Source organism: Medicago sativa, chromosome 3 (assembly GCF_051527215.1).
Source record: "Medicago sativa cultivar Bolivia chromosome 3, Bolivia_mono, whole genome shotgun sequence".
Lineage (NCBI taxonomy): Eukaryota > Viridiplantae > Streptophyta > Magnoliopsida > Fabales > Fabaceae > Medicago > Medicago sativa.
In genome coordinates, this window is record NC_140751.1 from 19,786,270 (window position 1) to 19,812,866 (window position 26,597).

General features: G+C 34.2%; 1 protein-coding gene across 1 annotated transcript; it reads left to right on the plus strand.

Moving 5' to 3' along the window:
* Positions 1–3,588: 3,588 nt before the first annotated feature.
* On the plus strand, positions 3,589–24,590 carry LOC146936233 (flavonoid 3'-monooxygenase-like). The gene is made up of 3 exons (XM_085751196.1): positions 3,589–4,080; positions 22,932–23,387; positions 23,779–24,590. The coding sequence occupies exons 1-3, from the start codon at positions 3,634–3,636 to the stop codon at positions 24,424–24,426; spliced, it is 1,551 nt and encodes a 516-aa protein (XP_085607322.1). The 5' UTR covers positions 3,589–3,633; the 3' UTR covers positions 24,427–24,590.
* Positions 24,591–26,597: the final 2,007 nt, after the last annotated feature.

The following is a 26,597-nucleotide window of genomic DNA, read 5'->3' on the forward strand; positions in this document are numbered from 1 at the left end:
TTCGAGCATTCAAAAACGGAATCAGAAGTTTCTTCCTCATAACAAATGTCACGAGCAAAAACCACTTATGTTTCCTCCACAAATTTAATTTTATACTGCTTGTCATCAATCAAAATATTCTCCACCTCATTGATAACATCAAAACAATTTGTGCTAACTAAAATACGAGCAAAATCGAACCTCTCTAGATTGGTAGTGAAAGGATCAATTTTTAATAGTCTTCCAATAGATGATGAAATAAATTCAAGGAATTTAAAATGCCAGACATGTAAAGGAACACCATAAATTCGAAGCCAGATACCTCTTTCAGACACAATATCCTCATCCAGGGACCAAGCACGCATATCAGAAAAGAAACAGTTAAAAAATCAGCAGCTTCAAGGTAAATCGACATCATATCTTCTTTGTCGGGACAAAATAAAACCATATTATCTCCTCCTCTAGGTAACACCCGAACATCATCGAAACCTGCATCAATGATTTTCTGTTGCACAATAGGAATAAAGTCCCCATTCAGCAATCTTGCAAACACCTCTTTACTTGCCCAAACAACATCTTCATTATCGGAAGAAAACTTGCGTGTGACATTTACACCACCACCGACGTGACTATTCTTTTTATCTTTGACAGAACAAGAAATGTCACCAACAACAACGGCACTTAACCGAGCTTTCTCCCTTTCCTCCTCCCTACCCTTAGCATTTAATTTAACATGTTCAAGTGCCTTCTTTCTAGCCAACGCCTCCATATCAAGCATATTTTCTCCCTCATTATTTTTCCCCTTCCAACAATTTTTTTACCTTCAACACTATTTTTTGACTTATTTTTTCATCCCATATTTTTTTATTCTTTTTTTTCAATTTTTTCAATTTCGGCGTTATTTTTCAACTTATTTTTTCCTCCCACTTCTGCCGATTTCTTACCATCCTCAAACTCCTTCAACAACTTCTTCCTAACCTTTCTAAACCTGTCAAAGCATGCAATATTCGCCCAGACTTTATTCTGACCAGAAAATACATTATTAAGAGCTTTCTGCAAATTTACCACATCTTTAACTTTGATAAAACGCACAAAACCATAATTTTGGCCACGGACATTCCTATTTCTAGCCACATAGACATCCAAAAGAATACCACAAACCTCAAAAGCCTTACGGATATCAACATAATGCACATTATCTGGCAAGTTTGTGACATAGAAGGAAGCCTTAGGAGCATAATTATTACCTTAAGAAGTGGCAGTGGGTGCAATAGAAACAGAAACATGCCTGCTGTATTGTTATCTAGAATGCGCCTCATGTCTGCTGATAGAATGCCCACGATAGTTCCTGGAGTGGTGGCGCGGTGAAACAGGCCGAGAGTGATGCTGGTGTACTGAAGAAGGCCGTGAATGATGATAGTGCACTGATGGTTGTCGCGACTGGCGATGCCTTGATAATGCCGGACGAGAGTGATGGTTGCGTGAGAAGCCTGGTTAAGAGAGATGGTAACTAGGCCGAGAGTGATGGTAGCTAGGCCGAGAGTGACTGGTACGATCATGATGTCTGTTGTCGTAACGTGGAAACCCTAAATTGTCAAAATCACGTGAATGACAAGAGAGATAGCGTGAGTCCTGAGAATGATCCTGATGGTGTCTTCCTGAAGAGTAGAATCTGTCCTCCTTGTAACCTCCATGCCGAGAAGAAAACCTAGGTCTTTCATGTCCTCGATCACCCGGTAGGATCGTTTTCCGACGTTTGTAACTCACCATAGTCCATTCCCCTGAATCCCATCCCCTTTGTGCCACCCCGGCAGATGTCCCTTCCCTCCCAAAGGCCGGCGAGTGGTGCCGACGCGGTTGCCTGAGGTTTCCCTCATGGCTGCCGCTCCTCTCTCTCTCCTCATGTTTTCTGCACAACGTTACAATAGTATTAACTTTCTTTTTAATTATTCACATCATTTAATAGTCATTTTCATCAATTAATAAACACAAGCATATCACCATTTTTAAATAAACACATCTTCAATTCTATATATTTATATATAGATACTACATCGTCAAATATACTACATCTTCAAATATATATATATATATATATATATATATATATATATATATATATATATATATATATATATACAGGCCCGGCCCTTGGGGGTGCAAACAGCTCATTGGAGCTGGGCCTCCCCAAGATATGGGCCTCATAAAAAAATTATAGTCCAGTAAACAAGTAATAAATATATATAGCGTGCATTATATTTTAGATTTTCTGAAGCGGTCTAGCGGTACCATTGCAAGTTGGTGACGCCTGGGTCTTGTTTTCCACACCCAGGTTTTCCTGTTTTTTTATTTTCTTTTCCTTTTTTGTGTTCAACACCCAGGTTTCATGTTTTTTGATTTTCTTTTCCTTTCTTCTTCTTTTTCTCCTTTTTGCTTCTTTAATTAATATTTTTAGTATGAGAGGGCTTTGATTTTGACATTTTTTTTATGGATTTGATGTTCATCTATCCTCTCTTCAATTTAGCCAAATTCTCTTTAACATATTGGATTATATATTTACAAATGAAAACATTTTCTTCTTATTTTGTTAGAACACTTCTTGTAATTTTTGGCCCATACTTATTGTATAAGATAGTTAAACTCTAACAACAAATATTAAAAAAAAAATTATTTGAAAGAACAAACATTATAATTATTCTCTTAAAAAAACAATATAAACCTTTTATTTTTGACTTTGTACAATCTAAGAAAAAATATAACCTAAAAGATTGATAAAGATATTCGCTTAAATTGTATTTTTATATTATTGATTAGAATGTTGATCTTTTATGTGTTAGTTACAATAAACACTTTTTTTTTAATCTTTACGAATCTTATTTTCAATTTAAATAGATAATTGCTCTTTTAGAGAAAAAAATGTTTTTATTTCTTTAGGGGCCTATTTTTACATGAGAGCCGAGCCTCCAATTACCTAGAGACGGCCCTATATATATATATATATATATATATATATATATATATATATATATATATATATATATATATATATATATATATATATATATATATATATATATAGGGTTTTGTTACAAGCCACCCTTTGGTGGTGTCTTTTAACAAGTCACACCTTAAGGTGTGATTTTCACTTTTTAGTTATAACTTTGCTAAAAGACACCTTCATAAAAGGTGTCTTCTATCATAACCCATATATATATATATATATATATATATATATATATATATATATATATATATATATATATATATATATATCTTAATTTTTTTTAAGAATTAATTTTTATATATCATGAGTGTCAAAAGTTTTACACAATTAAAAATACAACTTGAATTTTTATACCTCATTAATTTTTATACCGCATGTGTAAAATTTATATTATAACAATAGTAGTAATTATGGTCGTTCCCTTTTAGCACATTTTGTGCGGAAGAAGTGACGTTTCATTGTTAATATAAGTCTCATTTTAGCCTGTTCAATAAAAAATATTATAACAAAAGTACTAAAATAATTTACTAATAATTTCTTAATATCATTGCACAGTCAGGGAAACCTTTCCTTTATAAATATATAGCAACCATCGAGGCTTAGGTACATCATCTTCGTAATCATAGCCACAACTTAACATAACACGAATCATGTCTCTATGGCTCATTGCATTCTCTAGTTTCATATTATCCATCTTAATATACCGTTTTGTGAAGTTTGCAACAAGAACTTCATCACTACCACTCCCACCTGGACCAAAACCATGGCCAATAATAGGTAACCTTCCACACCTTGGCCCTGCACCACACCAATCTCTTGCAACCTTGGCTGAAACCTATGGCCCTTTGATGCACCTCAAATTAGGCTCGGTGGATGTGATCGTGGCGGCTTCGGCCTCCGTAGCTGAACAATTCTTAAAGGTTCATGATGCTAACTTTAGTAGCCGGCCACCTAATGCCGGAGCTAAGTACATAGGTTATAATTATCAAGATCTTGTGTTTGGTCCTTATGGCCCAAGGTGGCGACTTCTCAGAAAAATCACTACTGTTCATCTCTTCTCCAACCAATCCTTGGATGAATTTAAACACCTACGTCAGGTTAGTTAACATCTTTTTCAGGAGGAATTATAATATGGACACAAGATCAAATAAATAGTATTTAGTCACACACACTTAGAGAAGTTTTTTTTTTTTTAATGATAGAGAGGAAATTGATAAAAAAAAATGATTGAATGTTTTACGGATAATTTTTTTATGTGTGTGCCAAAATACTATTGATTTGGTCTAGTGATCATAAAGAATACCTCTTTTTTCAGGGCCGTCTTGACAATTTGGAGGTCCTATTATAGTCTTGACAATTTTTATTTAAAATTAATTGAAACAAATAATTTCAACACCAATTATAGGAACAAACAACTACCGTAGTTGAACTACATATGTGTTTGGTAAAACATCAAGTTGAACCAAATCATGACAACTTTTCACTTCAACACAGAAGCTACCATTTGGAGCTTCTCAGAATAGCGGCAAAAACACTTTGGAAACTACGAAAAACGTGAATCTAGGGTAGAAAACTTGAAACCAAGCACATACTAAGTTGTTGTAAGATATATGAGCAATGGTTCAAACATGACTGTTTTTACCTAAAGTAAAACAGACAGTTACCTATAGGCAAACGTAATTGACAACAAAATTATTGTCTTCCAGACTTTAACCAACGGAAAAATGACATTTAGTGACAGATTTTGTCCAAGCATAAGTCTTTTTTCAAATTTTTGAAGTCTTGTGTCAAAGGCCTTGATACACTTGCATAGGGCCGGCCCCGATCCTTTTATCAATTTAGCATAAATTTGTGTATCAATACATCTCTTTATACACAAGAGCAACTAGATGTGATTGTAAAAGGTCTCTTCACTTTAACAAGAGGTTTTGAGTTTGAATCCAACTTTGAAAATACTACGGTGTTAACTCTTTTGAAGAATAGTTTTGTCACATATTACTGTTCTATCCAACTTAAAGGATTAGTCTATACAATGCGTACGAAGATCCTCAATTTAAAAATAAAAAAAAAACAAATCAATACACTCTATCATCTAATTCTAACATTATTCTACTTTGTTAGTTAAAATTCTTGCAATATATGGTACGTAATGGATATTAAATTTGAATACATCTTTTAGGTGGAATTTGAACATTAATTCATCACGTTATAAGAGTTATATCGATCACTTTTGTTGAACATAAAGGGTAACCAATGAGATTAAGTCTATTAGAAGATACTAAACTCTTACATTATGTCAATCAAAGTTTAAATTCAAATAAAACCTAGTATATTTAATTTTCAAGATATCTTGAATAAGATTATCTCTATGGAGAATATATATTTAAAATTTAAAATGTGATGTTTATATAAGGTTATCTCTATAGATAAAATATATTTAAAGTTTAAAATGTAATGTTTATTTAGTCAAACAAAATTAAATGTGACGTAAATATACTACCTATAAGGGTACCCCTTTTTCAAAATTGTGACATCTATCTATGCTTGCCTGCCTTGCGTTTTCAGTTGGCGTACCAAAAATATCTTAGTTAATTATTTGTCAACAAAAAAAAAATCTTAATTTTTTTTGTAAATTTTTTTTATCAAAAAGAAAGTTATTAATTTTTTGTAGTACAAGTGTTTTTGCACCCCAAACAAAAATTGAGGTTTTATTTTTCCTTCCACTATTCTTAAAAATTCAAGAATGTGTCTGAAAGTATAATTTGAACTTTGAAGTATATATATTTTTTAGGAAGTTTCAAATATATATTTTTGAAAGGCATAAAAGCTTTTTATTATTTTTTTGTACCAAACACATGTAAGGAGTGAAAGATGCTCCAAATTTTTTTTGCAAGTCCAGTTTATTTTTTTACGGTTGTAGGCACAGTTGTTTCTCTCTGTTTTTTTTTTAATAAGCAAAATGATTAGTTTATAAAAAGTACGACATTATTGCATGGCTCCAAAACAAAGACTTGGTAAAGTATGGAGCAAAGAAAGTTAGGAGCTATGGTAAAGGAGTTAAGATTGAAGAGGACTTAGCATGTGAATGAACCGACAACAGTACTTTTACCCATATGCAAGTTATTTAGCAAAATGTCTGATTTTCAAAGTTACCATTTACTCCATCCGTCCTAAAACAAGTGATTCGTTTGTTCATTTCACACTTATTAATAAAAAATAGAATGTTAATCGTTGCCCTCAGGACATTGGTTAAGCATCCAAAACAATTAAGTTTTTATGAAAAAATTGTGTAATAATTATATGATTAAAAGTAATATCTTATATTCCCAAGACAAAAAAAAATTATTTATAGATTCCTTAATCATTGTCCTGAAGACACTGGTTAGCAAGACCCTAAGAAAAATATCTAAGCGAAGGAGAGAGAAAAATGGTTTTAAGTGTTCTTGTCAAGTATTGTTACATTTTTTTATTATCATAAATGCAATGTGTAATATATTGAATTGAGAGTGATGAAAGTTGTATTAATTAGAGTTATAATTGAAAAAAATTAATTAATATTGAGTTGAAAAGTTAAAAGAATCAGTTATTTTAGAATAATATTTTTTTACAAAAGGATCACTTATTAAGTGGCGAAGAAAGTATGTACAACCAAATGGACTAAACTTCCTTGTCAAGACATGAAAATTACTACAAAATCACATACATATGAATTTTCCCTTTTCTATTACATTCTAGAAGACGAAAAGAAATTAAAAACTAAATTCTATTTAAAATGCATTTTTGCCCCCCTTATTGTACACCATTAATGATGTTTGGTCTCTATTTTCAAATCTGTAATTTGATAATGAATGAATATAAGAATTTTTCTCACTTGTTAATTTGAAATATAAAAGTGGGTGATGTAGCAACTGAGACGTTGATGTTCAGTTGGATTAAAACTCATCCATCATGTATTTTGTCAACAAAATAAAACGTCATCATGCATCATTGCCTAGATGAGTTAAGAACATTAAGAAAAAATCCATGTTGAAGGACACACCGTATACAAGTAAGGTTCCTTAAATAAAAAACCGTATACAAGTAAGGGGATGCTTGTGTTGCAATTTGTGTTCACACATCATTTTCTCCTCCAATCCAAACACATGACCATCCCAAGAGGATGCTTGACCCATTAAGCAATCTATCTGGTATCATCGGGGCGGATCTAGACATTTGACTAAAAATTTGAAGAAACAATAATGTAAATTATATTAAAAATAAGAAGAATTTTTTTATTATGTGCAAATTTGCACATATTAAGAAATTTAAAATGGTAAATTTGTCTTGTAACTTGTGTATTTTATATTAAATATATAACCTTTTAATAAATAATTAGTGTTTTTCAATGAAAAGTTACTTCCTTTGCGCATACGGTGCATCCATATCAGGCACATCAATATCATGCTTATTGCAAATTTTAAAAACTTTAGATATAAGTTCTTCTCATCCCTCATTCATCATTTCTTATAATTATTTTCTGGTATCATTAACAAGTGACAAAACATTTAAAAGATCTTATTTTTAATATGTGTTTTATCTATTAAAAAAAAAGGAAAATTTCATGTTGAGCTTTAGCCCCACATAGTCTACAAATGCATCCACCCCTGGGTACCATGTTAGGAAGAAAATTCAGTTGGTGCTTGTGTAGTAAGAGTGCTCAATTAAATATCCTTTCTATGCGAGTCTCATGTCATATTAATACTAAAAAATATTAAAATATAATGATATAGAGTATTGATAAATGATATAAAGTTGTTAAGAATTTTTTGTAAATGTGTTGAGTTGGAGTGATTGAATGTTTATTAAGTACTATTATTAAAAAACAATATAAATGAGTGATGTGGGACCCACTTAGAGAGTAAAGATCTTCACCATTTATCAAAACAAAATAGAGTATACAAGTTGGAGAGAGACAGACACAAAAAAGGTAATAAATGCTTTTAATAAATAGGTTTCGCCATCATTAATTATTGTATACTTTTTTCAAGATTTTTTGTGTCTATATCTTTCCAAATTGAGGAAATGGAGAGAATTGTAAATGGAGAGGATCTCAACTCCCACTTAGGTACTCAAAAATGAGTATCTCTATTATGGATGATCTATTCTAAGTAATAAAATTACGGTACTTGATTCGTTTCAAAATAAGTGATGTTTAGGTTTTTAAACATATTAAGATATGTAATAATGATGTCAAAAGTTATCACACTCTTTGTTGGAACAAAATGTGTTTAACAATGAACCTTAAAGAGTTTTGATGTTAACAAGGTATTAAAAATTGTAAATTGGACTAGCTAATATTTGTTCAAGTGCACAGGACCATAATTATAAAGTCACATCATCATTGGTTCTGAATAAGCAAATAAAGAGCAAAAGAAAATGAAGCTTAGATGATTCTGAAGGCAAAGCGCTCCTGAAGTCAAGCTGCTCCTGAAGAAATAGCGCTCCTGAAGTAAAGCTGCTCCTGAAGAATAGTGCTTCTGAAGACAAGAGGTCCAGAAGCCACATCATCAGAAGCTGCGTCATCAGAAGCTGCAGAAGTCATATCATCAGAAGCTGGATCATCAGAAGCTGCCTCATCAGAAGCTATTTCACCAGAAGCTGAATCTCAACTGGATTTGCAAAAGATTCAAGAATTGAAGAATTATCAATGCAAAAGCTGTCCATTGGATTCGAAAACACAAACAAAGGATTAGTGGAATTTTGCAACGGTCATTTCAAAGGTGTTTGAAGGCTTGTGCTTGCATTTTGGACGAAAGCGTTGACATTGTACTTTGTACGAATTGTACAACCACGTTCTCCACTACTCTGTTTTGTGTCTACGCTTCAAGACAAGAAAACAGCTCCAGAATACGGTCTCGCCTGCATATATGTTCCTTTGGATAAGGAATGGATTTCAAATTGGTTCTTCATAGGACAACAACCAAATCAGGCAAAAGATCATTGGTGAAAGATCAAGCTTCAATAACGACTCTTTGGTGTGCTGGCAATTTCACAACGTCTCTTTCACACCTCTATATAAAGGAGTGAAGACCTAGAGATTTGGCAATGCAAGAACGCTAAACGAAAGACTCACAAGATTTTCACAAGTACCAAACCTCTGCTGAAATTGTTCTGCATTCACTTAGAATTTCTGTGTCTCAAAGTCATATCTTAGAAATTCTTAAGTCCATTGAGTCTGTATCTGATTTGTATTGTGAGCACCTCTGATTGTATATCAAGTGTTCAACCTTAAACAATTTTCTGTGTAATTTTGTTTAGTTAGGAAGTCTCTTGCAGTTGTGCTTGAGCAGGAAGTCTCTTGATTGTGTTCTTGAGCAAAGGAAGTCTCTTGCTTGTGTGCTTGAGCATTGGAAGTCTCTTGCTTGTGTGCTTGAGCATTTGTAATCAGATATTACTCATAGTGAAATCTCCTTGGAAGTGCAAGGGGGACTGGACTACTTCCGGATTGTGGAAGGAACCAGTATAATTGCTTTGTGTCGTTCTTCTTCTCTCTCTCTGTTTTATTCCGCTGCATTTAGATTCTGATTATCACTTCAGAAGCTGTCTCACCTAGCTTCTGATCAGTGTGTTCAGTTTTTAAGAGAAACGAAGAATTTTTCAAAACACAATTCAACCCCCCTTCTTGTGTTTTTCTCACCTTCAATTGGCATCTAGAGCCTTGGTCTGTTGTGTAACACTTAACCGTGCAACAGTCAAAGATCTGAGAAAAACATGTCTACTCCTCCTCCTACTGGTTCTAGTGATACTAGCTATAAACATGTCTCACATGATTATAGTGATAGTAAGAAAACCAGTGTTGGAAAAGTTACAAAGTTCAATGGAGATGCTGAAGAGTTCTCTTGGTGGAAGACCAACTTTTACAGTTACATCATGAGCCTGGATGAAGAATTATGGGATATTCTGGAAGATGGTGTTGGTGATTTAGTCCTTGATGAAGAAGGAGCTGCTGTGGATAGAAAGAAACATACTCCAGAACTGAGGAAACTTTACAAGAAGCATCATATTATCAGAGGAGCACTTGTCACTGCCATACCCAAAGCAGAATACATGAAGATGAGTGACAAATCCACTGCTAAAGCTATGTTTGCTTCTCTCTGTTCAAATTATGAAGGAAGCAAGAAGGTCAAAGAAGCAAAGGCTCTCCTGCTTGTACATCAGTATGAGTTATTCAAGATGAAGGATGATGAAACTATTGAGGAGATGTACTCAAGATTTCAAACCTTAGTTTCTGGGCTACAGATTCTAAAGAAGAGCTATGTTGCTTCTGATCATGTAAGCAAGATACTCAGAAGCTTACCTGCCAGATGGAGACCAAAAGTGACTGCCATTGAGGAAGCTAAAGATTTAAACACTTTAAGTGTCGAAGATCTTGTTAGTTCTCTCAAAGTTCATGAGTTAAGTCTTAATGAACATGAGTCTACTAAGAAGAGTAAATCAATAGCTCTTCCATCCAAAGGCAAGTCATCAAAAGCTCTCAAAGTAGTTGAATCTGAAGAGGAAGAACAGTCAAGTTCAGATTCTGAACCAGATGCTGCTGAAATGGCCATGCTCTCAAACAGACTTCAATATCTGGCCAAGAAGAACAGAAAGTTTCTCTCCAGAAGGGGTAACTCCAGAAGCTCAAAGAAAGAAGATCAGAAGGGATGCTTCAACTGTAAGAAGCCTGGACACTTCATTGCTGAATGCCCTGATCTTCAAAGAGAAAAGTCAAAGGACAAGTCAAAGAGGTCTACATTCAAACCAAGCAAACTCAAGAAGCAGATTAAGCAGAGTTTAATGGCAACCTGGGATGATTTGGGTAGTGAATCTGGATCTGATAAAGAGGAAGCTGATGAAGATGCAAAGGTAGCTGTTGGGTTGGTAGCAACAGCAACTTCAGAAGCTGGATCAGATTCAGACTCAGAAGATGAAAACGAGGTATATTCCAAAATTCCCAGAGATGAACTTGTTGAGTCACTTAAAGAACTTCTTACACATTTTGAAGTAAGAACCAATGAGTTGAAGGATTTAAAAGAAAAATATGCTGATTTGGTACAACAGCAAAAATCAACTCTATTGGATCTGAAAGCTTCTGAACAAGGACTTAGGGGCTTTGACTTCATGTGTAAAACATATGAAGATCAGCTCAGGTTCTTATGTCAGAAGCTACAAGAAAAGTGTAATGAAAAACCTTTAAGTAACCATGAAATTGCTCTTGAAGATTTTATTATATCTGGCATTGACAGAAGCAGAGTAGCTTCTATGATTTATAGCATTTACAAGAACAATGGCAGAGGAATTGGTTTTCCAGAAGTGAAACTTGAGAAAACCAATCTAAAATCTTGTTGTGAATGCATCAAGGAAGGTCTGAAAACATTCTTTGTACCAGAAGGGGCTGAGTTGGAAACTGTTGTTCAATCAGAACCTGAAGCTTCTAGTCCTAAGGTTAAGATTACTTCAACGCCAAAGAACTCTAAGTCAAAGGCTATGATCAAATCTGATTCCAAGACTTCAAAGGTCAGGATCCTGAAAAGATCAGAACCTATTCCTCAGAGTCTGGTGAAACCAAAATCTGGGGTTCTGAAGTCTAAGTTTCAGAAGAAGATAGTTACTGCTTCTGAAGTACCAAAACCTAAGGTGATGGTTAATCAGAAGCAACCCAACTCACAGCACAAGGTACAAGAAGTGAAGAGTAAAGCCTTAAGTACTAACCTTCCAGGACCCATAGAACAATGGGTACCTAAATCTAAAAATGTCAATGATGCAGGTATGTCTAAGAGCAGTGCCAAAGCAAAGATCATGGTACCTAGACAGCGGTTGCTCAAGACACATGACAGGAGACAAGTCCATGTTCCTCAGCCTAACAATGAAAGAGGGAGGAAATGTGAAATTTGGAGGCAACCAGTCAGGCAAGATCATAGGTACAGGAACTATTGGTAATTCCTCTACCTCAATTAATAATGTATGGTTGGTAGATGGTCTTGAACATAACCTTTTGAGCATTAGTCAATTTTGTGATAATGGTTATGATGTGCTTTTTGAAAAACCCAACTGTACAGTAATCAACAAGGAAGACAAATCCATTGTGTTCAAAGGAAAGAGAGTTGACAATGTCTATAAAATCAATTTTTCTGAACTGGCTGATCAGAAGGTGGTTTGCCTACTATCAGTGAATGATAAGAAATGGATGTGGCACAGAAGGTTGGGACATGCTAACTGGAGGTTAATCTCTAAGCTTAGTAAGTTACAACTTGTGAAAGGGCTACCAGACATTGACTATCATTCAGATGCACTCTGTGGTGCATGTCAGAGAGGGAAAATTGTGAAATCATCTTTTAAAACCAAAGACATTGTTTCAACCTCAAGACCTTTAGAATTACTCCATATTGATTTATTTGGACCAGTGAGTACTGCATCCTTATATGGAAGTAAATATGGATTAGTCATTGTTGATGATTACAGCAGATGGACTTGGGTGAAATTCATAAAGAGTAAAGATGTTGCATGTGATGTATTCAGTAGCTTCTGCACTCAAATTCAATCTGAAAAAGAATCAAAAATTTTGAAAGTCAGAAGTGATCATGGTGGAGAATTTGAAAATGAGCCATTTGAAGCTTTTTGTGAAAAACATGGAATTTTCCATGAATTCTCTTCTCCTAGAACACCACAACAAAATGGGGTTGTAGAGAGAAAGAATAGAACTTTACAAGAAATGGCCAGAACCATGATTTATGAAAACAATTTACCAAAACATTTTTGGGCAGAAGCAGTGAATACAGCATGCTATGTTCAAAACAGGATCTATATTAGACCTATTTTGGAGAAAACAGCATATGAACTCTTTAAAGGAAGAAAACCCAATATCTCTTACTTTCATCAATTTGGATGTACATGTTACATTCTGAACAACAAGCTCTACCTAAAGAAATTTGATGCCAAGGCCCAAAGAGGAATCTTTTTAGGTTACTCTGAAAGGTCAAAGGCATACAGAGTGTATAATTCAGAAACACTCTGTGTTGAAGAATCTATGCACGTTAAATTTGATGACAAGGAGCTTGAAGATAAAACTTCAAAGCAAGGTGAAAGTTTTGCAGAGATACAGGTTCCTGAAGCTACTCCAGAACCTGATCAGATAGCTGAGTCTGAAGATAGTCCAGAAGCTGAACCCACATCAGAAGCGCAAGATGAAGCTGCTTCTGATGAAGCACAAGATGGCTCACATCAAGCAGATCCTCCCAGAAACACATTCAAACACAAGTCTTCACATCCTGAGGAGCTAATCATTGGAAACAAAGATAGTCCAAGAAGAACAAGATCACATTTCAGACAAGAGGAGTCAATGATTGGACTAATCTCAATGATTGAACCTACAACAGTTGATGAAGCACTTTCAGATGATGGATGGATCCTAGCTATGCAAGAAGAGTTGAATCAATTTCAAAGAAATGATGTGTGGGATCTGGTACCCAAACCTCAGCACAAGAACATTATTGGAACAAAATGGGTATTCAGAAACAAGCTGAATGAGCAAGGTGAAGTAACAAGAAACAAAGCCAGGCTTGTTGCACAAAGGTATAGTCAACAAGAAGGCATTGATTACACTGAAACGTTTGCTCCAGTTGCAAGATTGGAAGCAATCAGGTTACTTCTTTCCTATGCAGTTAATCATGGCATAATATTATATCAAATGGATGTCAAGAGTGCTTTTCTAAATGGTGTCATAGAAGAAGAAGTGTATGTCAAGCAACCTCCTGGATTTGAGGATATTAAATATCCTGACCATGTTTTTAAACTGAAGAAATCACTATATGGCTTGAAACAAGCTCTCAGAGCTTGGTATGATAGACTAAGTAATTTCTTAATCAAAAATGACTTTAAAATAGGACAGGTTGATACTACACTCTTCAGAAGGACCCTTGGGAAAGATATTCTTGTTGTGCAAATATATGTTGATGATATAATATTTGGTTCTACTAATGCATCTCTTTGCAAGGAATTTTCTGAGTTGATGCAGGATGAATTTGAAATGAGCATGATGGGAGAGCTGAAGTTCTTCCTTGGCATTCAAATCAATCAATGCAAAGATGGAGTCTATGTTCATCAATCAAAGTACACAAAGGAGCTTCTGAAGAAGTTCAAACTTGAAGATTGTAAAGTGATGAACACTCCAATGCACCCCACGTGCAACTTAAGCAAAGAAGATGAAGGAGCTAAAGTAGATCAGAAGCTGTATAGAGGTATGATTGGTTCTTTGTTATACCTCACTGCATCTAGGCCAGATATTTTATTCAGTGTATGCTTGTGTGCAAGATTCCAATCAGATCCTAAAGAATCTCATATGACTGCTGTCAAGAGAATCTTCAGGTATTTGAAAGGAACAACTAATCTTGGACTCCTTTATAGGAAATCCTTAGATTATAAGCTAATTGGATTCTGTGATGCTGATTATGCTGGTGATAGGATTGAAAGAAAGTCAACCAGTGGCAACTGTCAATTTCTGGGTGATAATCTTATATCATGGGCTAGCAAAAGACAAACAACTATTGCTATGTCTACAGCAGAAGCAGAATACATTTCAGCTGCAAGTTGTTGTACACAACTACTCTGGATGAAACATCAGTTGGAAGATTATCAGATAACTGCTAACAGTATTCCCATTTATTGTGATAATACTGCTGCTATTTGTTTGTCTAAAAATCCAATTTTGCATTCAAGAGCCAAGCACATTGAAATCAAACACCATTTTATCAGAGATTATGTTCAAAAAGGAATTTTAGATATACAATTCATTGATACTGAAAATCAATGGGCTGATATATTTACTAAGCCTTTAACTGTTGAAAGATTTGATTTTATAAAGAAAAATTTGAACATGCATTACGTGTCTGATTAGATGTTTGCTTGCTCCTGAATAGGATTTTAGGTTCTGAAGTTAGTTCAGAAGCAGTAGTCCATCAGAAGCTCTTTATTGAGGTTCTGAGGAAAACTCGCTTCTGATGACGTCAGCATCTGAAGTCCAGAAGCTGGATTTATTGCTTCTGAATAGTTGAATTAGTGGAAACGTTGGGAGTTACTTTTTAAAAGTAACTTCTGGCCCACTAACTTGGTAGTTACTCTGTGAACTTCTTACGTGGCCTGTATGTGTTGGTGTATAACTAAAAAGGGCAATGATGATTTAATAGCTTTGAAAGTACTTTTCACGCGCCCCCAATTTTGTCATTAATGTTATGTTTGTTTGTCTCTTTTGAATTGCAATCGTTTTACTTTTAACACTTTGACAATTCACACACTACTCACTCACAACAAACACATTTGCTCTCAAACCTCTTGCGAAGTAAGCGCATTCTCTCAGACTTAGAACCCTAAAATCTTCATCTTCTTTAAATCTTCGTCGATCATCAAATGGCATCATCAAGCTCAAAAGTCTCAAAATCTACTTCACAGATGGTCCCTGAATTTGACTACAAAGGAAGAAGCATGAAATTGGAAGAATGGGAACTACAGGTTCAAATAGAAAATCCGGTGGATTTTGAATCACTCGCCTTCCATGAGTGTTGGATCAGAAGCTACTATGAAAAGCAGGAACTTATGCATTACTTCAAGATGTTGAATGGACCAACATACGAAGCATTGGTAAGACACTTCTGGGTAAGGGCTAAGGTTTATGACAAAGCTGCGTCTATAACTGAAGAAAGTCAAATGGTGTTGATTTATCCCGAACTGGAAGGGAAGACCAGAGAAGAAATGGGACTTGAGCCATTTACAGGTATTGAAATCAGGTCAAGTATTTGTGGTATTCCAGTGAGAATTGCGGAATGGCAGATAGAAGCTGTACTCTGTAGAGAGGCCTCTGGAAAATACTCTGGAATTGATCTCTCAAATACAGCTGAAGAACGCCTCTGGAAGGAAAAAGTAAACTTGGTCCTGTACAACTCAACGCAAGCAGGAAAGTATGCTGATCTAAGCATGGATAAGAAGCTGCTTCTGAAGATTCAGAATGAGGACTTACTTCCATGTGGTGGTAGTGAGAAACCCAATTTGGCACAAAAAGTCTTTCTTCAACACTTCATTAAGAAGGAGAAAGTGAACGTGCCAAAATATATGTTCAAATACTTGATAGAGTGTCTGAAACAGAGTCAGCTGCAAAATAGAACCTGGGTACCTTATGGAAGACTCTTGTCAGAAATATTCTATCAAGGAGGAGTCTTGGACAAACTAAGCAGTGCTGAAGCCTTCACAGATGAGTTGCTTGATACTAAAACTGGAAAGTTCATTAATGCACAAACCCTCAAGAATATGAAGTTGATCCCTGCTGTCACCAAGCTTCATACAGATTTGAGTGAATCACTTGTTAAGTCTGATCTTATGAAGGACTTTCCACCCATCTGCAAGAAGGATCCCATTGAAGTGCAGATGTACTATATAAAGGAACATTTTGAGGCAACCAATGAGAGAATCAGATTGGAAGATATTCCAGAGGAAATGTATGGTGGTGCTCTGCCACGAGCCAGAGGCAGAAAGTCAAAAAGGAAGATGACTGCAGAGCAATATCTAGAGGTTGAACAATCTGCTAAAAAGGCAAAAGTTGCTACTGACAAGCTCAAAATTGGTAGTTCATCAGTACCTTCTATTGAAGAAGCCATTGAAGACATGGATTCCAGGATGATCATGGATGTTGGCATTACTCTTGATCAACCTGCAATACCAAAGAAGAAAAGGAAGCAAGCAGTAAGGAGGACCAAGAACTTCCCTCATGTTTCTAAGAAGACTGAAGCTGCTACTATTGTGTCAGAAGCTATTGGAAAAGCTATGGAGATTGCTGCTGAGCTACAAGAGTCTGTAGTTTCAGAAGCCAAGCAACTGTTGCTGATGACCAGTGAGTCTGTTAAAGAGGATTCTGATCCTGAACCAGAGAAGGTAATTAATATATCATCAGATTCCGCATCCACACCATTATCAGATTCTGATGATTCTGATGATGATATACCCTTAGCCCAACTCTTTCAAAAACCAGTAAAAAGCAAGTCAACATCAACCAAAACCAACAAAAAGCCCTTTCAGTCAACTACTTATGAGCCAGTTGGTCACATAATTACTGAAAAGTTGGCTGAAATGGCTGTGCAGAGAGAAAAAGTCATTGAGACTATCTTTCGCCTTAACCCTCAACCCCTTAACATTCAACCTCTCAACATGATTCCTCCAGAAAATGTTGAATCTACTTCAGAAAAGGCCTCTGAAGCAACTCCAGAAGCAGCTGCTTCTGAAAATGTTGTTTCAGAAAACCCCCATCAACAAACACCTGAACCACATAAACCCACAACACCCCCACAATCACCAACAGCTACCATTGACCCCCAACTCAACACTCAAACATCAACTTCACCAAAACAACCACCAACTGAAATTGAACACTCCCCACAACCAATTCCCATGGATGTTGACAACTCTCTAGTCAATGTTCAAGCCTCAACCTCCTCTCAAGCCTCTGACCAGCCTTCATCTTGAAACACTCAAACACACTTTACCATTCCAGTTCCTAACCCTGTTCAAGATTTGGAAATCAGTGATTCTGATCTTGAAATCCTTGAACATCCACCCACAAACATCCTGGAATCTGGATATATCAATGCTGAGCTTCTGACAATCCTTAGTAGATTGCATAATCTTGTGGATCAACGAAGGACAATTGATCTCACAAGTGCATATGAAGACTCCTGGGCATCTCTTCAGAACCGGGCAGCTGAGCTTATTGAAGAGATCAAGGCTAAATGCATCAGAGTCAAGCAAGCATCAGTCAGAAGGCTAATGGAAAATCTGAATCAGAGTCTTAGAGTAAGAAGTTCTACACTGCTCCTGGCAAACCAGCCTTTCTTCTCAGAAACGGACTACTTGACCAGAGAAGCCAGGTTGTGTAAGCTTCTGAAGAAACAGATGGCACAGCAGCAGCAAGAAGCTAAGGAAAGGGAACAGGCTCTTCTCCAGAGGCAACAACAGCTTGAAGAACTGTTGCAGAAGAAGATTGAAGAAATGGAGAAGATGAAGAAACAACATCAAACCAACACTTAGTTGCACACCCTTGTGTTTTTCCTTTTGTTTGTTGTTTGTTTTGAATTCCTAGTCCTTGCTTCTGAAACCATTCTGTTTTAATTCTCTTTGCTTCTGAATGCTTACTGATTCTGACTGTTTAGCTGCTTCTGATATTTTAGATATTCATGTTCATATATTTTTGATCTGATTTATTTAATTAATTTCTTGTATACTCTCTTTTGTTTGAGTTTTTCTCAAATCTTTTTGTCTTTTATGCTTATTTTTATCTTTTTTGATAATGACAAAAGGGGGAGTATATGTGACAAGTATTTAAAGGCTCTGAGCCCCATTAATGGCATTTGAAATTTTTTGAAAAACTTCTATCATTTTTTTTACCTTATTGGTATAAGCTATGAACGAACGAAGGAGTATCAAAATTCAAGTAAAATTAATTGAACCATTCTTCTTATCTATAAGTTAATTCTTTCAATGATTCAATTTTGTTTTTAAGCTCTGATATTTTTTATTGTGCGAAAAATGAATTTAATTAACCTGGATAGAACTTAGGGGGAGCTTACAAACCTCACCTTAAATACTATCAGACTCAGGGGGAGTTTGAGCTTACAAACCTCAGATTATGAGCTTACAAACCTCAGAACCCCAAAGTCAACTTGTTAATTAGATTAACAACAATTGATCAATTTTAAATACTTTTGTTTGTCATCATCAAAAAGGGGGAGATTGTTGGAACAAAATGTGTTTAACAATGAACCTTAAAGAGTTTTGATGTTAACAAGGTATTAAAAATTGTAAATTGGACTAGCTAATATTTGTTCAAGTGCACAGGACCATAATTATAAAGTCACATCATCATTGGTTCTGAATGAGCAAATAAAGAGCAAAAGAAAATGAAGCTTAGATGATTCTGAAGGCAAAGCGCTCCTGAAGTCAAGCTGCTCCTGAAGAAATAGCGCTCCTGAAGTAAAGCTGCTCCTGAAGAATAGTGCTTCTGAAGACAAGAGGTCCAGAAGCCACATCATCAGAAGCTGCGTCATCAGAAGCTGCAGAAGTCATATCATCAGAAGCTGCATCATCAGAAGCTGCCTCATCAGAAGCTATTTCACCAGAAGCTGAATCTCAACTGGATTTGCAAAAGATTCAAGAATTGAAGAATTATCAATGCAAAAGCTGTCCATTGGATTCGAAAACACAAACAAAGGATTAGTGGAATTTTGCAACGGTCATTTCAAAGGTGTTTGAAGGCTTGTGCTTGCATTTTGGACGAAAGCGTTGACATTGTACTTTGTACGAATTGTACAACCACGTTCTCCACTACTCTGTTTTGTGTCTACGCTTCAAGACAAGAAAACAGCTCCAGAATACGGTCTCGCCTGCATATATGTTCCTTTGGATAAGGAATGGATTTCAAATTGGTTCTTCATAGGACAACAACCAAATCAGGCAAAAGATCATTGGTGAAAGATCAAGCTTCAATAACGACTCTTTGGTGTGCTGGCAATTTCACAACGTCTCTTTCACACCTCTATATAAAGGAGTGAAGACCTAGAGATTTGGCAATGCAAGAACGCTAAACGAAAGACTCACAAGATTTTCACAAGTACCAAACCTCTGCTGAAATTGTTCTGCATTCACTTAGAATTTCTGTGTCTCAAAGTCATATCTTAGAAATTCTTAAGTCCATTGAGTCTGTATCTGATTTGTATTGTGAGCACCTCTGATTGTATATCAAGTGTTCAACCTTAAACAATTTTCTGTGTAATTTTGTTTAGTTAGGAAGTCTCTTGCAGTTGTGCTTGAGCAGGAAGTCTCTTGATTGTGTTCTTGAGCAAAGGAAGTGTCTTGCTTGTGTGCTTGAGCATTGGAAGTCTCTTGCTTGTGTGCTTGAGCATTTGTAATCAGATATTACTCATAGTGAAATCTCCTTGGAAGTGCAAGGGGGACTGGACTACTTCCGGATTGTGGAAGGAACCAGTATAATTGCTTTGTGTCGTTCTTCTTCTCTCTCTCTGTTTTATTCCGCTGCATTTAGATTCTGATTATCACTTCAGAAGCTGTCTCACCTAGCTTCTGATCAGTGTGTTCAGTTTTTAAGAGAAACGAAGAATTTTTCAAAACACAATTCAACCCCCCTTCTTGTGTTTTTCTCACCTTCACTCTTACTAAATTAATCTTATTTATTGTTGGTTTATTTCTCACCATTATAAATGCAAAGTGTCATATACAATAACTTTTTTTTTTATAAAAACAAGAGCTGCAATAATATTTTAGACGTAGTATACACAACATTAAATAGAGAACACGATTAGAAACATAAAATTAATTATACATTAAAAAATGTAAATAATGTTCATTTTAAAACAAAGAGTAAATTACACTCGTCTCCCATCAAAGATGCTTGAATTACACTCCCCTCCCCTCTTATTCAAAACATATTAGAAAACTTTTCACTCCCCTCCCCTAAAAGAAGCTTGAATTACATTCTCCTTCCCCCTTATGTTAAAATCAACACTTTACTCCCTCAATATTTATTTTTTATTTCTAATAATCTAGAAAATTAATAATAATAATCTAACACACTTCGAAAAAAATAGTATTGCGAATTTATTTTAATATAATAAAAATTGAATACGTATTTTTCGCTATTTTTTATCCACAATTTCATTAACATGTAGTTTTAAACCCTATTATAAAATATGAAACAACCCAAAATAAAATTAAAATATGTGAAAAATTACTAAAGACAATAAAGCATGCTTATTTAAAAGTTAATTTTATACTCTAAATTATCAAATCAATAGCAAAATATTTAAATTTAATTATCATTGACATTTATAAATATATGAATTAACTTTTCATAAATGATGGTTCAAAATTAATATATATCATAAAAATATTTATTTATGTTAAAATAGATTAAAGTGTAGTGCATATTTAATTATTAAGGGAGGGGGTTGTAATTCAAGCATCTTATAAGAGAGTGGAGTATAAATTTTATTTTTCAAAGGAGGTGAGTGTATAATTTAACATAAGAGGGGAGGAAAGTGTAATTCAAGCATCTTTCAGGGGAGTGTAATTAAGACAAATTATATTGATTAAAGTGACACTTGTTTTAAAATGGATGCCGCATTTATATTTATTAAATCTTACCCATTATTTGCTGACAAAATTAAACGTCATAATGACGCAAATAATAGTTGAATGACACAAATGAAACGTCATAATGACATGAATATGCAAATCTACCGTATACCATCTCCAGTAAGTGAGGTTTGGCTTCATAAGATGTAGTACATACTTCTAGTAGAGATAAAACAAAAGGAAATCACATCTCATAGGGAAAAGGAGTTTTACTAAGATATTAAAACTTAATGATATAGAATTATTCTTGTAAAATTATTAATAAACGATATAGATTTAATATTGTGACTCGTTTAGTACTTTTTTTTATGTGTTGAATTGAATGGGACATAGTTTATTACTCTCTCCGTCCCGGAATAACTGTCCAATTTTCTAAAAAAAAGTGTCCCAAAATAACTGACCCATTTCAATTTTCAATACAACTTTCATCATTCCCAATACAATATAACACTAAATAATACTCCCTCCGTTTCAAAATACATGTCCAATTTTTGCAATGTGCACTATTCACTTGACTTACTTTGACCATACTTTTTAACTAATGTATAAATACAAATATTAGCATGTAAGATGTTGTTTGATTTGTCTCGACAAATATTTTCAAAATATTAAATTTTTATAATTTTTTACTTTAGATAATTAAAGATATTAACAGTCAAAATTGTGCATTGGCATATGTGAAGTGGTTGACTTGGACATGTATTTTGAAACGGATGGAGTACTACTTTTATCATTCCCAATACAATATATTCTACTTTCCCCTTTATTTATACATTTTTCTTAATATGTGTGAAAAACAAAATTGTGTCAATTAAATTGGGACGGAGTAGTAATTATTATTATTATTATTGAAAAAATCATAAATATATTATATGTACGTTCTCTTGAGTGTGGATGTTATTAATTAGCAAGTCACTTGTCACGTCATAATCTCACTACATCACCCAATTTTAACTCAAATGTTTGAGTTTGAGTGGAGAAAATGTTTGGGTTTGACATTTATAAACTAGTGGGAAAAAATTACAGATTTTAAAATAAGAAGGCTAGTTAAACTAGTGTAAAATAGACTATTAAAAGTAAATTTAAGCCATTTAGTTTTGTATGATTGAAATATGTTTTTGTCCTGTATATATGCAATTGTTTGCTTTTAGTCTATGTATTTTTCTGTTTTTTTAAGGAATGCATTTTTATGTTTTTGTATGTAGTATTTAAAAATATACTTTCTTTTTGCTTTTATTCGTTGTTTTTTTTCTTGTCCTTGAAGTATTTGTTAAATTTGGAATCGATTATTAGAATATGTAAAATATTTGATTTTAGTACCTCCAATATGAACTACATAAGAACTAAAAATGAATAATACATGTATATTATAGAGATCACTTTTAATATAAAATTAATTTGCAGATAGTAAGATGAAATAACAAGACCTAAAAGCAAAAATTTGTATACCTGTATGGATTGAAAACAAACAATTTTTTTACAAGGAGTGAAAACATATTTTTATCCAATATATTGTAATTGGTGCCATTTTATATTATAATCCCTTTAGTTAAAAGGCAGTTTGAGGACTTCATGAGCTTAACTCAGTTGATAGAGACAATGTATAATATATGTAAGGTCCGGAGTTCAAACCACAGCCACCACAACAAAAAAAAAAAAAGGCAGTTGAGGGAATGTTTGGGTTTTCCACTATTTTTCAAATGACATTATTCAATAAGTTCAACCTAATCAATTGAATTTTCAGGAAGAGATAGCAAGATTGGTCAACAATTTGGCAAGTAATCATTCAAACTCAAAAGTTGTGAACTTAGGACAACTATTAAATGTATGTACCACCAATGCACTTGCCAGGGCTGTGATAGGAAGGAGAGTATTTAATGAAGGAAATGGTGATTTTGATCCTAAAGCTGGTGATTTTAAGGCTATGGTTGATGAGTTGATGGTTTTAGGTGGAGTTTTCAACATTGGTGATTTTATTCCATCATTGGAATGGCTAGACCTTCAAGGACTTCAAGCTAAAATGAAGAAATTACACAAGAGGTTTGATGCATTTTTAACAAACATTATTGAGGAACATAAGACTTCTATTTCTAAGAGTGAGAAACATAAGGATTTGTTGAGTACTTTGTTGTCACTTAAAGAGGAAACGGATGAGGATGGAAATCAACTTACTGATATTGAGATCAAAGGACTGCTTATGGTATGTTACCTACTCTTTGGAAAATTTAATCACAAATGAAAATATTGAAATTGGTATCTTATTTACACGTTTCAAACAATTTTGGTGAAATTAGAGTCAAAATTTACTATGTTATCTGAATAGGTTATAAAGCTCATTAAATTTTATAATTAGATGTTAAAATATGCTATTATTTCATATCGACAAAACAAAATTCATTCTCTACTATATATGATATAGAAAGAAAAGGTGCCTAAATTTAAATCATGTTGCAACAAATATAATTTCAACTAAACTTATGTTTGTAAAATTTAATCAAACTTGTGTTTGTAAACTTCAATCCAAATAAACTTTGACATTGACCAATTTTATAATAAGACATAATTACAGCTTTATTTGATTTTTCGTTCAGAACATGTTTGTAGCTGGGACAGAGACAACATCAATCACCATAGAATGGGCCATTGCAGAGTTGCTCCGGAATCAAAGAATCCTAGCCCAAGTCCAACAAGAATTGGAGACTGTTGTCGGCCGAGACAGAAACGTGAAAGAAGATGATTTATCTCAACTACCTTACCTACAAGCAGTGGTAAAAGAAACCTTTCGCTTGCACCCATCAACACCTCTTTCCCTCCCACGAATTGCATCTGAAAGCTGTGAGATTTTTGGGTACCACATTCCAAAGGGTTCAACTCTTTTGGTAAATGTATGGGCCATAGCTCGTGACCCAAGAAAATGGGTTGATCCATTAAAGTTCAATCCTGAAAGGTTCTTACCAGGTGGTGAGAACTGTGATGTTGATGTGAAGGGAAATGATTTTGAGGTTATACCTTTTGGTGCTGGACGTAGAATATGTGCGGGATTGAATCTAGGAATTCGAATGGTCCAACTTCAAATTGCTACCTTGGTTCATTCGTTTAATTGGGAGCTTGAAAATGGGTTAAATGCAAAAGACATAAACATGGATGAAGCTTTTGGATTAGGTATTCAGAGAGCTGTGCCATTATTAGTGCACCCTCAACCAAGGCTCTTGCCACATGTGTACTCGTCATGTTTCTGATTTTGAAATTTGCTTTTATGCAAGTTGCATTCCCCTTTCCTATGTTTTGTTATTAAATTTTAAATAAACGGATTTGTAGTCAGGCACGGATCCACTCATGTGGTATTAGGGGCAATTTCCTCCACTAATGTTTATGTTATGTGTTGAAATATTTGATATTCAAATTATTGCCTCCTGTTAAAATAATATATTGCCTCCATTAACTGGAAATTTATACCATAAGAAGAGTGTCTCATGAATTTTACATTTTACATAATCAAATGTACAAATGCATTATTCTCATAGGGAGGGGGGGGGGGGGGGGGGGGGGGGGGGGGGGTTTCTGATAGTGTTGAAAATGAGTAAAATTCTACAATACTTTTTTAAATATAGAGACACAAATAACAATTTTAATTTGTAGAAGTTAAGGAATCTTTCATTTTTCTAAATATAACAGTGTAGTGAGTATTTTTCAATAATAATGATGTTATTATTTTATCACTTACTTATTGGTAAAAAAAATTGTACAAATATTTATTATATAAAACCTTGCCCCCACAAGTAAAAATTTCTGGATCCGTCACTGTTGTAGTATTGTAGCGTGTGAGTGTGATGATTACAAAAGGGGGGATGGGGGAGGTGCAATGTTAGTTGTAAACTATAATGTAGAATTATATGCTTTTATTTATGTAAACTTGGGGAGAAATGATATTTTGACAACCATTTTTTGACAACTTTTGAACAACTTTCTCTCTCATACTCACATGATATTGTTATTCTCTCTCTTCCTTTTTCTCTCTCCATTGTTTTTGACCAATAAGAAGTGAGAAAAACAAGGTTGTCAACAAAGTTGTCATCAAATGGATGTCAAAATATCATTACTTAAACTTGGGAAGTAAATTTAGGAGTTAAATTTATTTATTTATAAAATTACTAGGATTAATCGTAGTTTTGACCCATTAATTTTCTAATTGTGCGATTTTAATCCTCTAGTTTATCTCATTTCTAGTCTCATAGTTCTAGTCAGATTTTGACCAAATGCTAATCAAGCGGTGTTGACGTGACATTATAAATTGACGTGTCTTGTCTCTATTGGGCAAGTTGGTTACAATGATACTTAAAATAAAAGATTAAAGAAAATTAAAACATAAAAATTGGCGTCACGTGCTTTCACATAAAAAATTAAAGTAAAAAATTATCATTAATTCTAAACCTTAAAAATGCATAAAAATAAAACATGTATCACCTAAAAATACTTGTATATTGGGGAACAAAGGGAGAGCGACAATGCAGTAGCTAAATGGCGACATTGTAGGAGTTTGAGGGGAAAAATTAAAGTAATTTTGTTTGAATTGTGCTTGTTAAAATAATGTCATTTTGGATGTTTGAGTGGACTGTAATGTTTCATTTAATGTTGTATGGTAACAAAACAATGTCATTTGAATGCTTGAACTTGTTGGGTTTTAAATGTTGCAAGCTGTCATTTTGAATCTCAACAATGTTTCAGATTGATTGCTAAACAGTCAAGTAGTTAAAATGCTTATGAGGAGAGTTCTTTGATTGCTTGATTAATTTGAAGGCAATGGCTTAAGGGGACTAATATCTCATCTTGAACATGCCTGCTGATATTGGTCGTTAAACCAATCTAACCTCAAAACAAGCATTATGCATAAATTACTGTGCATAATACACTATGTTAGCCTAAAATTTTACTTTTTGATAACTTAAACAAAAAGTAAACACATGTTGATACTACCTACAGAAAAGTAAACAAAAAAATTACAGAAAAATTCAAACACAAGTGAAATTTTTTTATACCTCTTTCTAAATTATGAATGTGAAATTTATGAGAAAACAAAGATAAATTTGGAGAATTCGAATAGAAGATGAAATAGTTATGAAGAATTGATAAGATAATTGGGGAATGGACATGGAGGCTCGCGAAAACAAAGATTAATATAGATGGAGAAGAGAATGATTGGTTACTGTGTTTATATCCATTGGAGGAGATTTTGGTTACTGCGTTGTCACATCATGCGCCTAGTTTTTTTTTTTTTTTAAATCAATTTTAATTAAAAAAAATGCAACATCAGCAACAATTTGTTAATATTTGGTTAAAATCTGACTAGGGGGACTATGAAATTAGAAAGGAGACAAACTATGGGAGAAACAAGCAGGTTAAAATTGCACAA

What these genes read in the sequence shown, in the direction of transcription:
- LOC146936233 (XM_085751196.1), top strand. Translation starts at nt 3,634, where the DNA reads ATGTCTCTATGGCTCATTGCATTCTCTAGTTTCATATTATCCATCTTA. An exon ending in AATTTAAACACCTACGTCAG is followed by an intron (nt 4,081 to 22,931) that starts GTTAGTTAACAT and finishes TTGAATTTTCAG; the next exon opens with GAAGAGATAGCAAGATTGGT. An exon ending in AGATCAAAGGACTGCTTATG is followed by an intron (nt 23,388 to 23,778) that starts GTATGTTACCTA and finishes TTTTTCGTTCAG; the next exon opens with AACATGTTTGTAGCTGGGAC.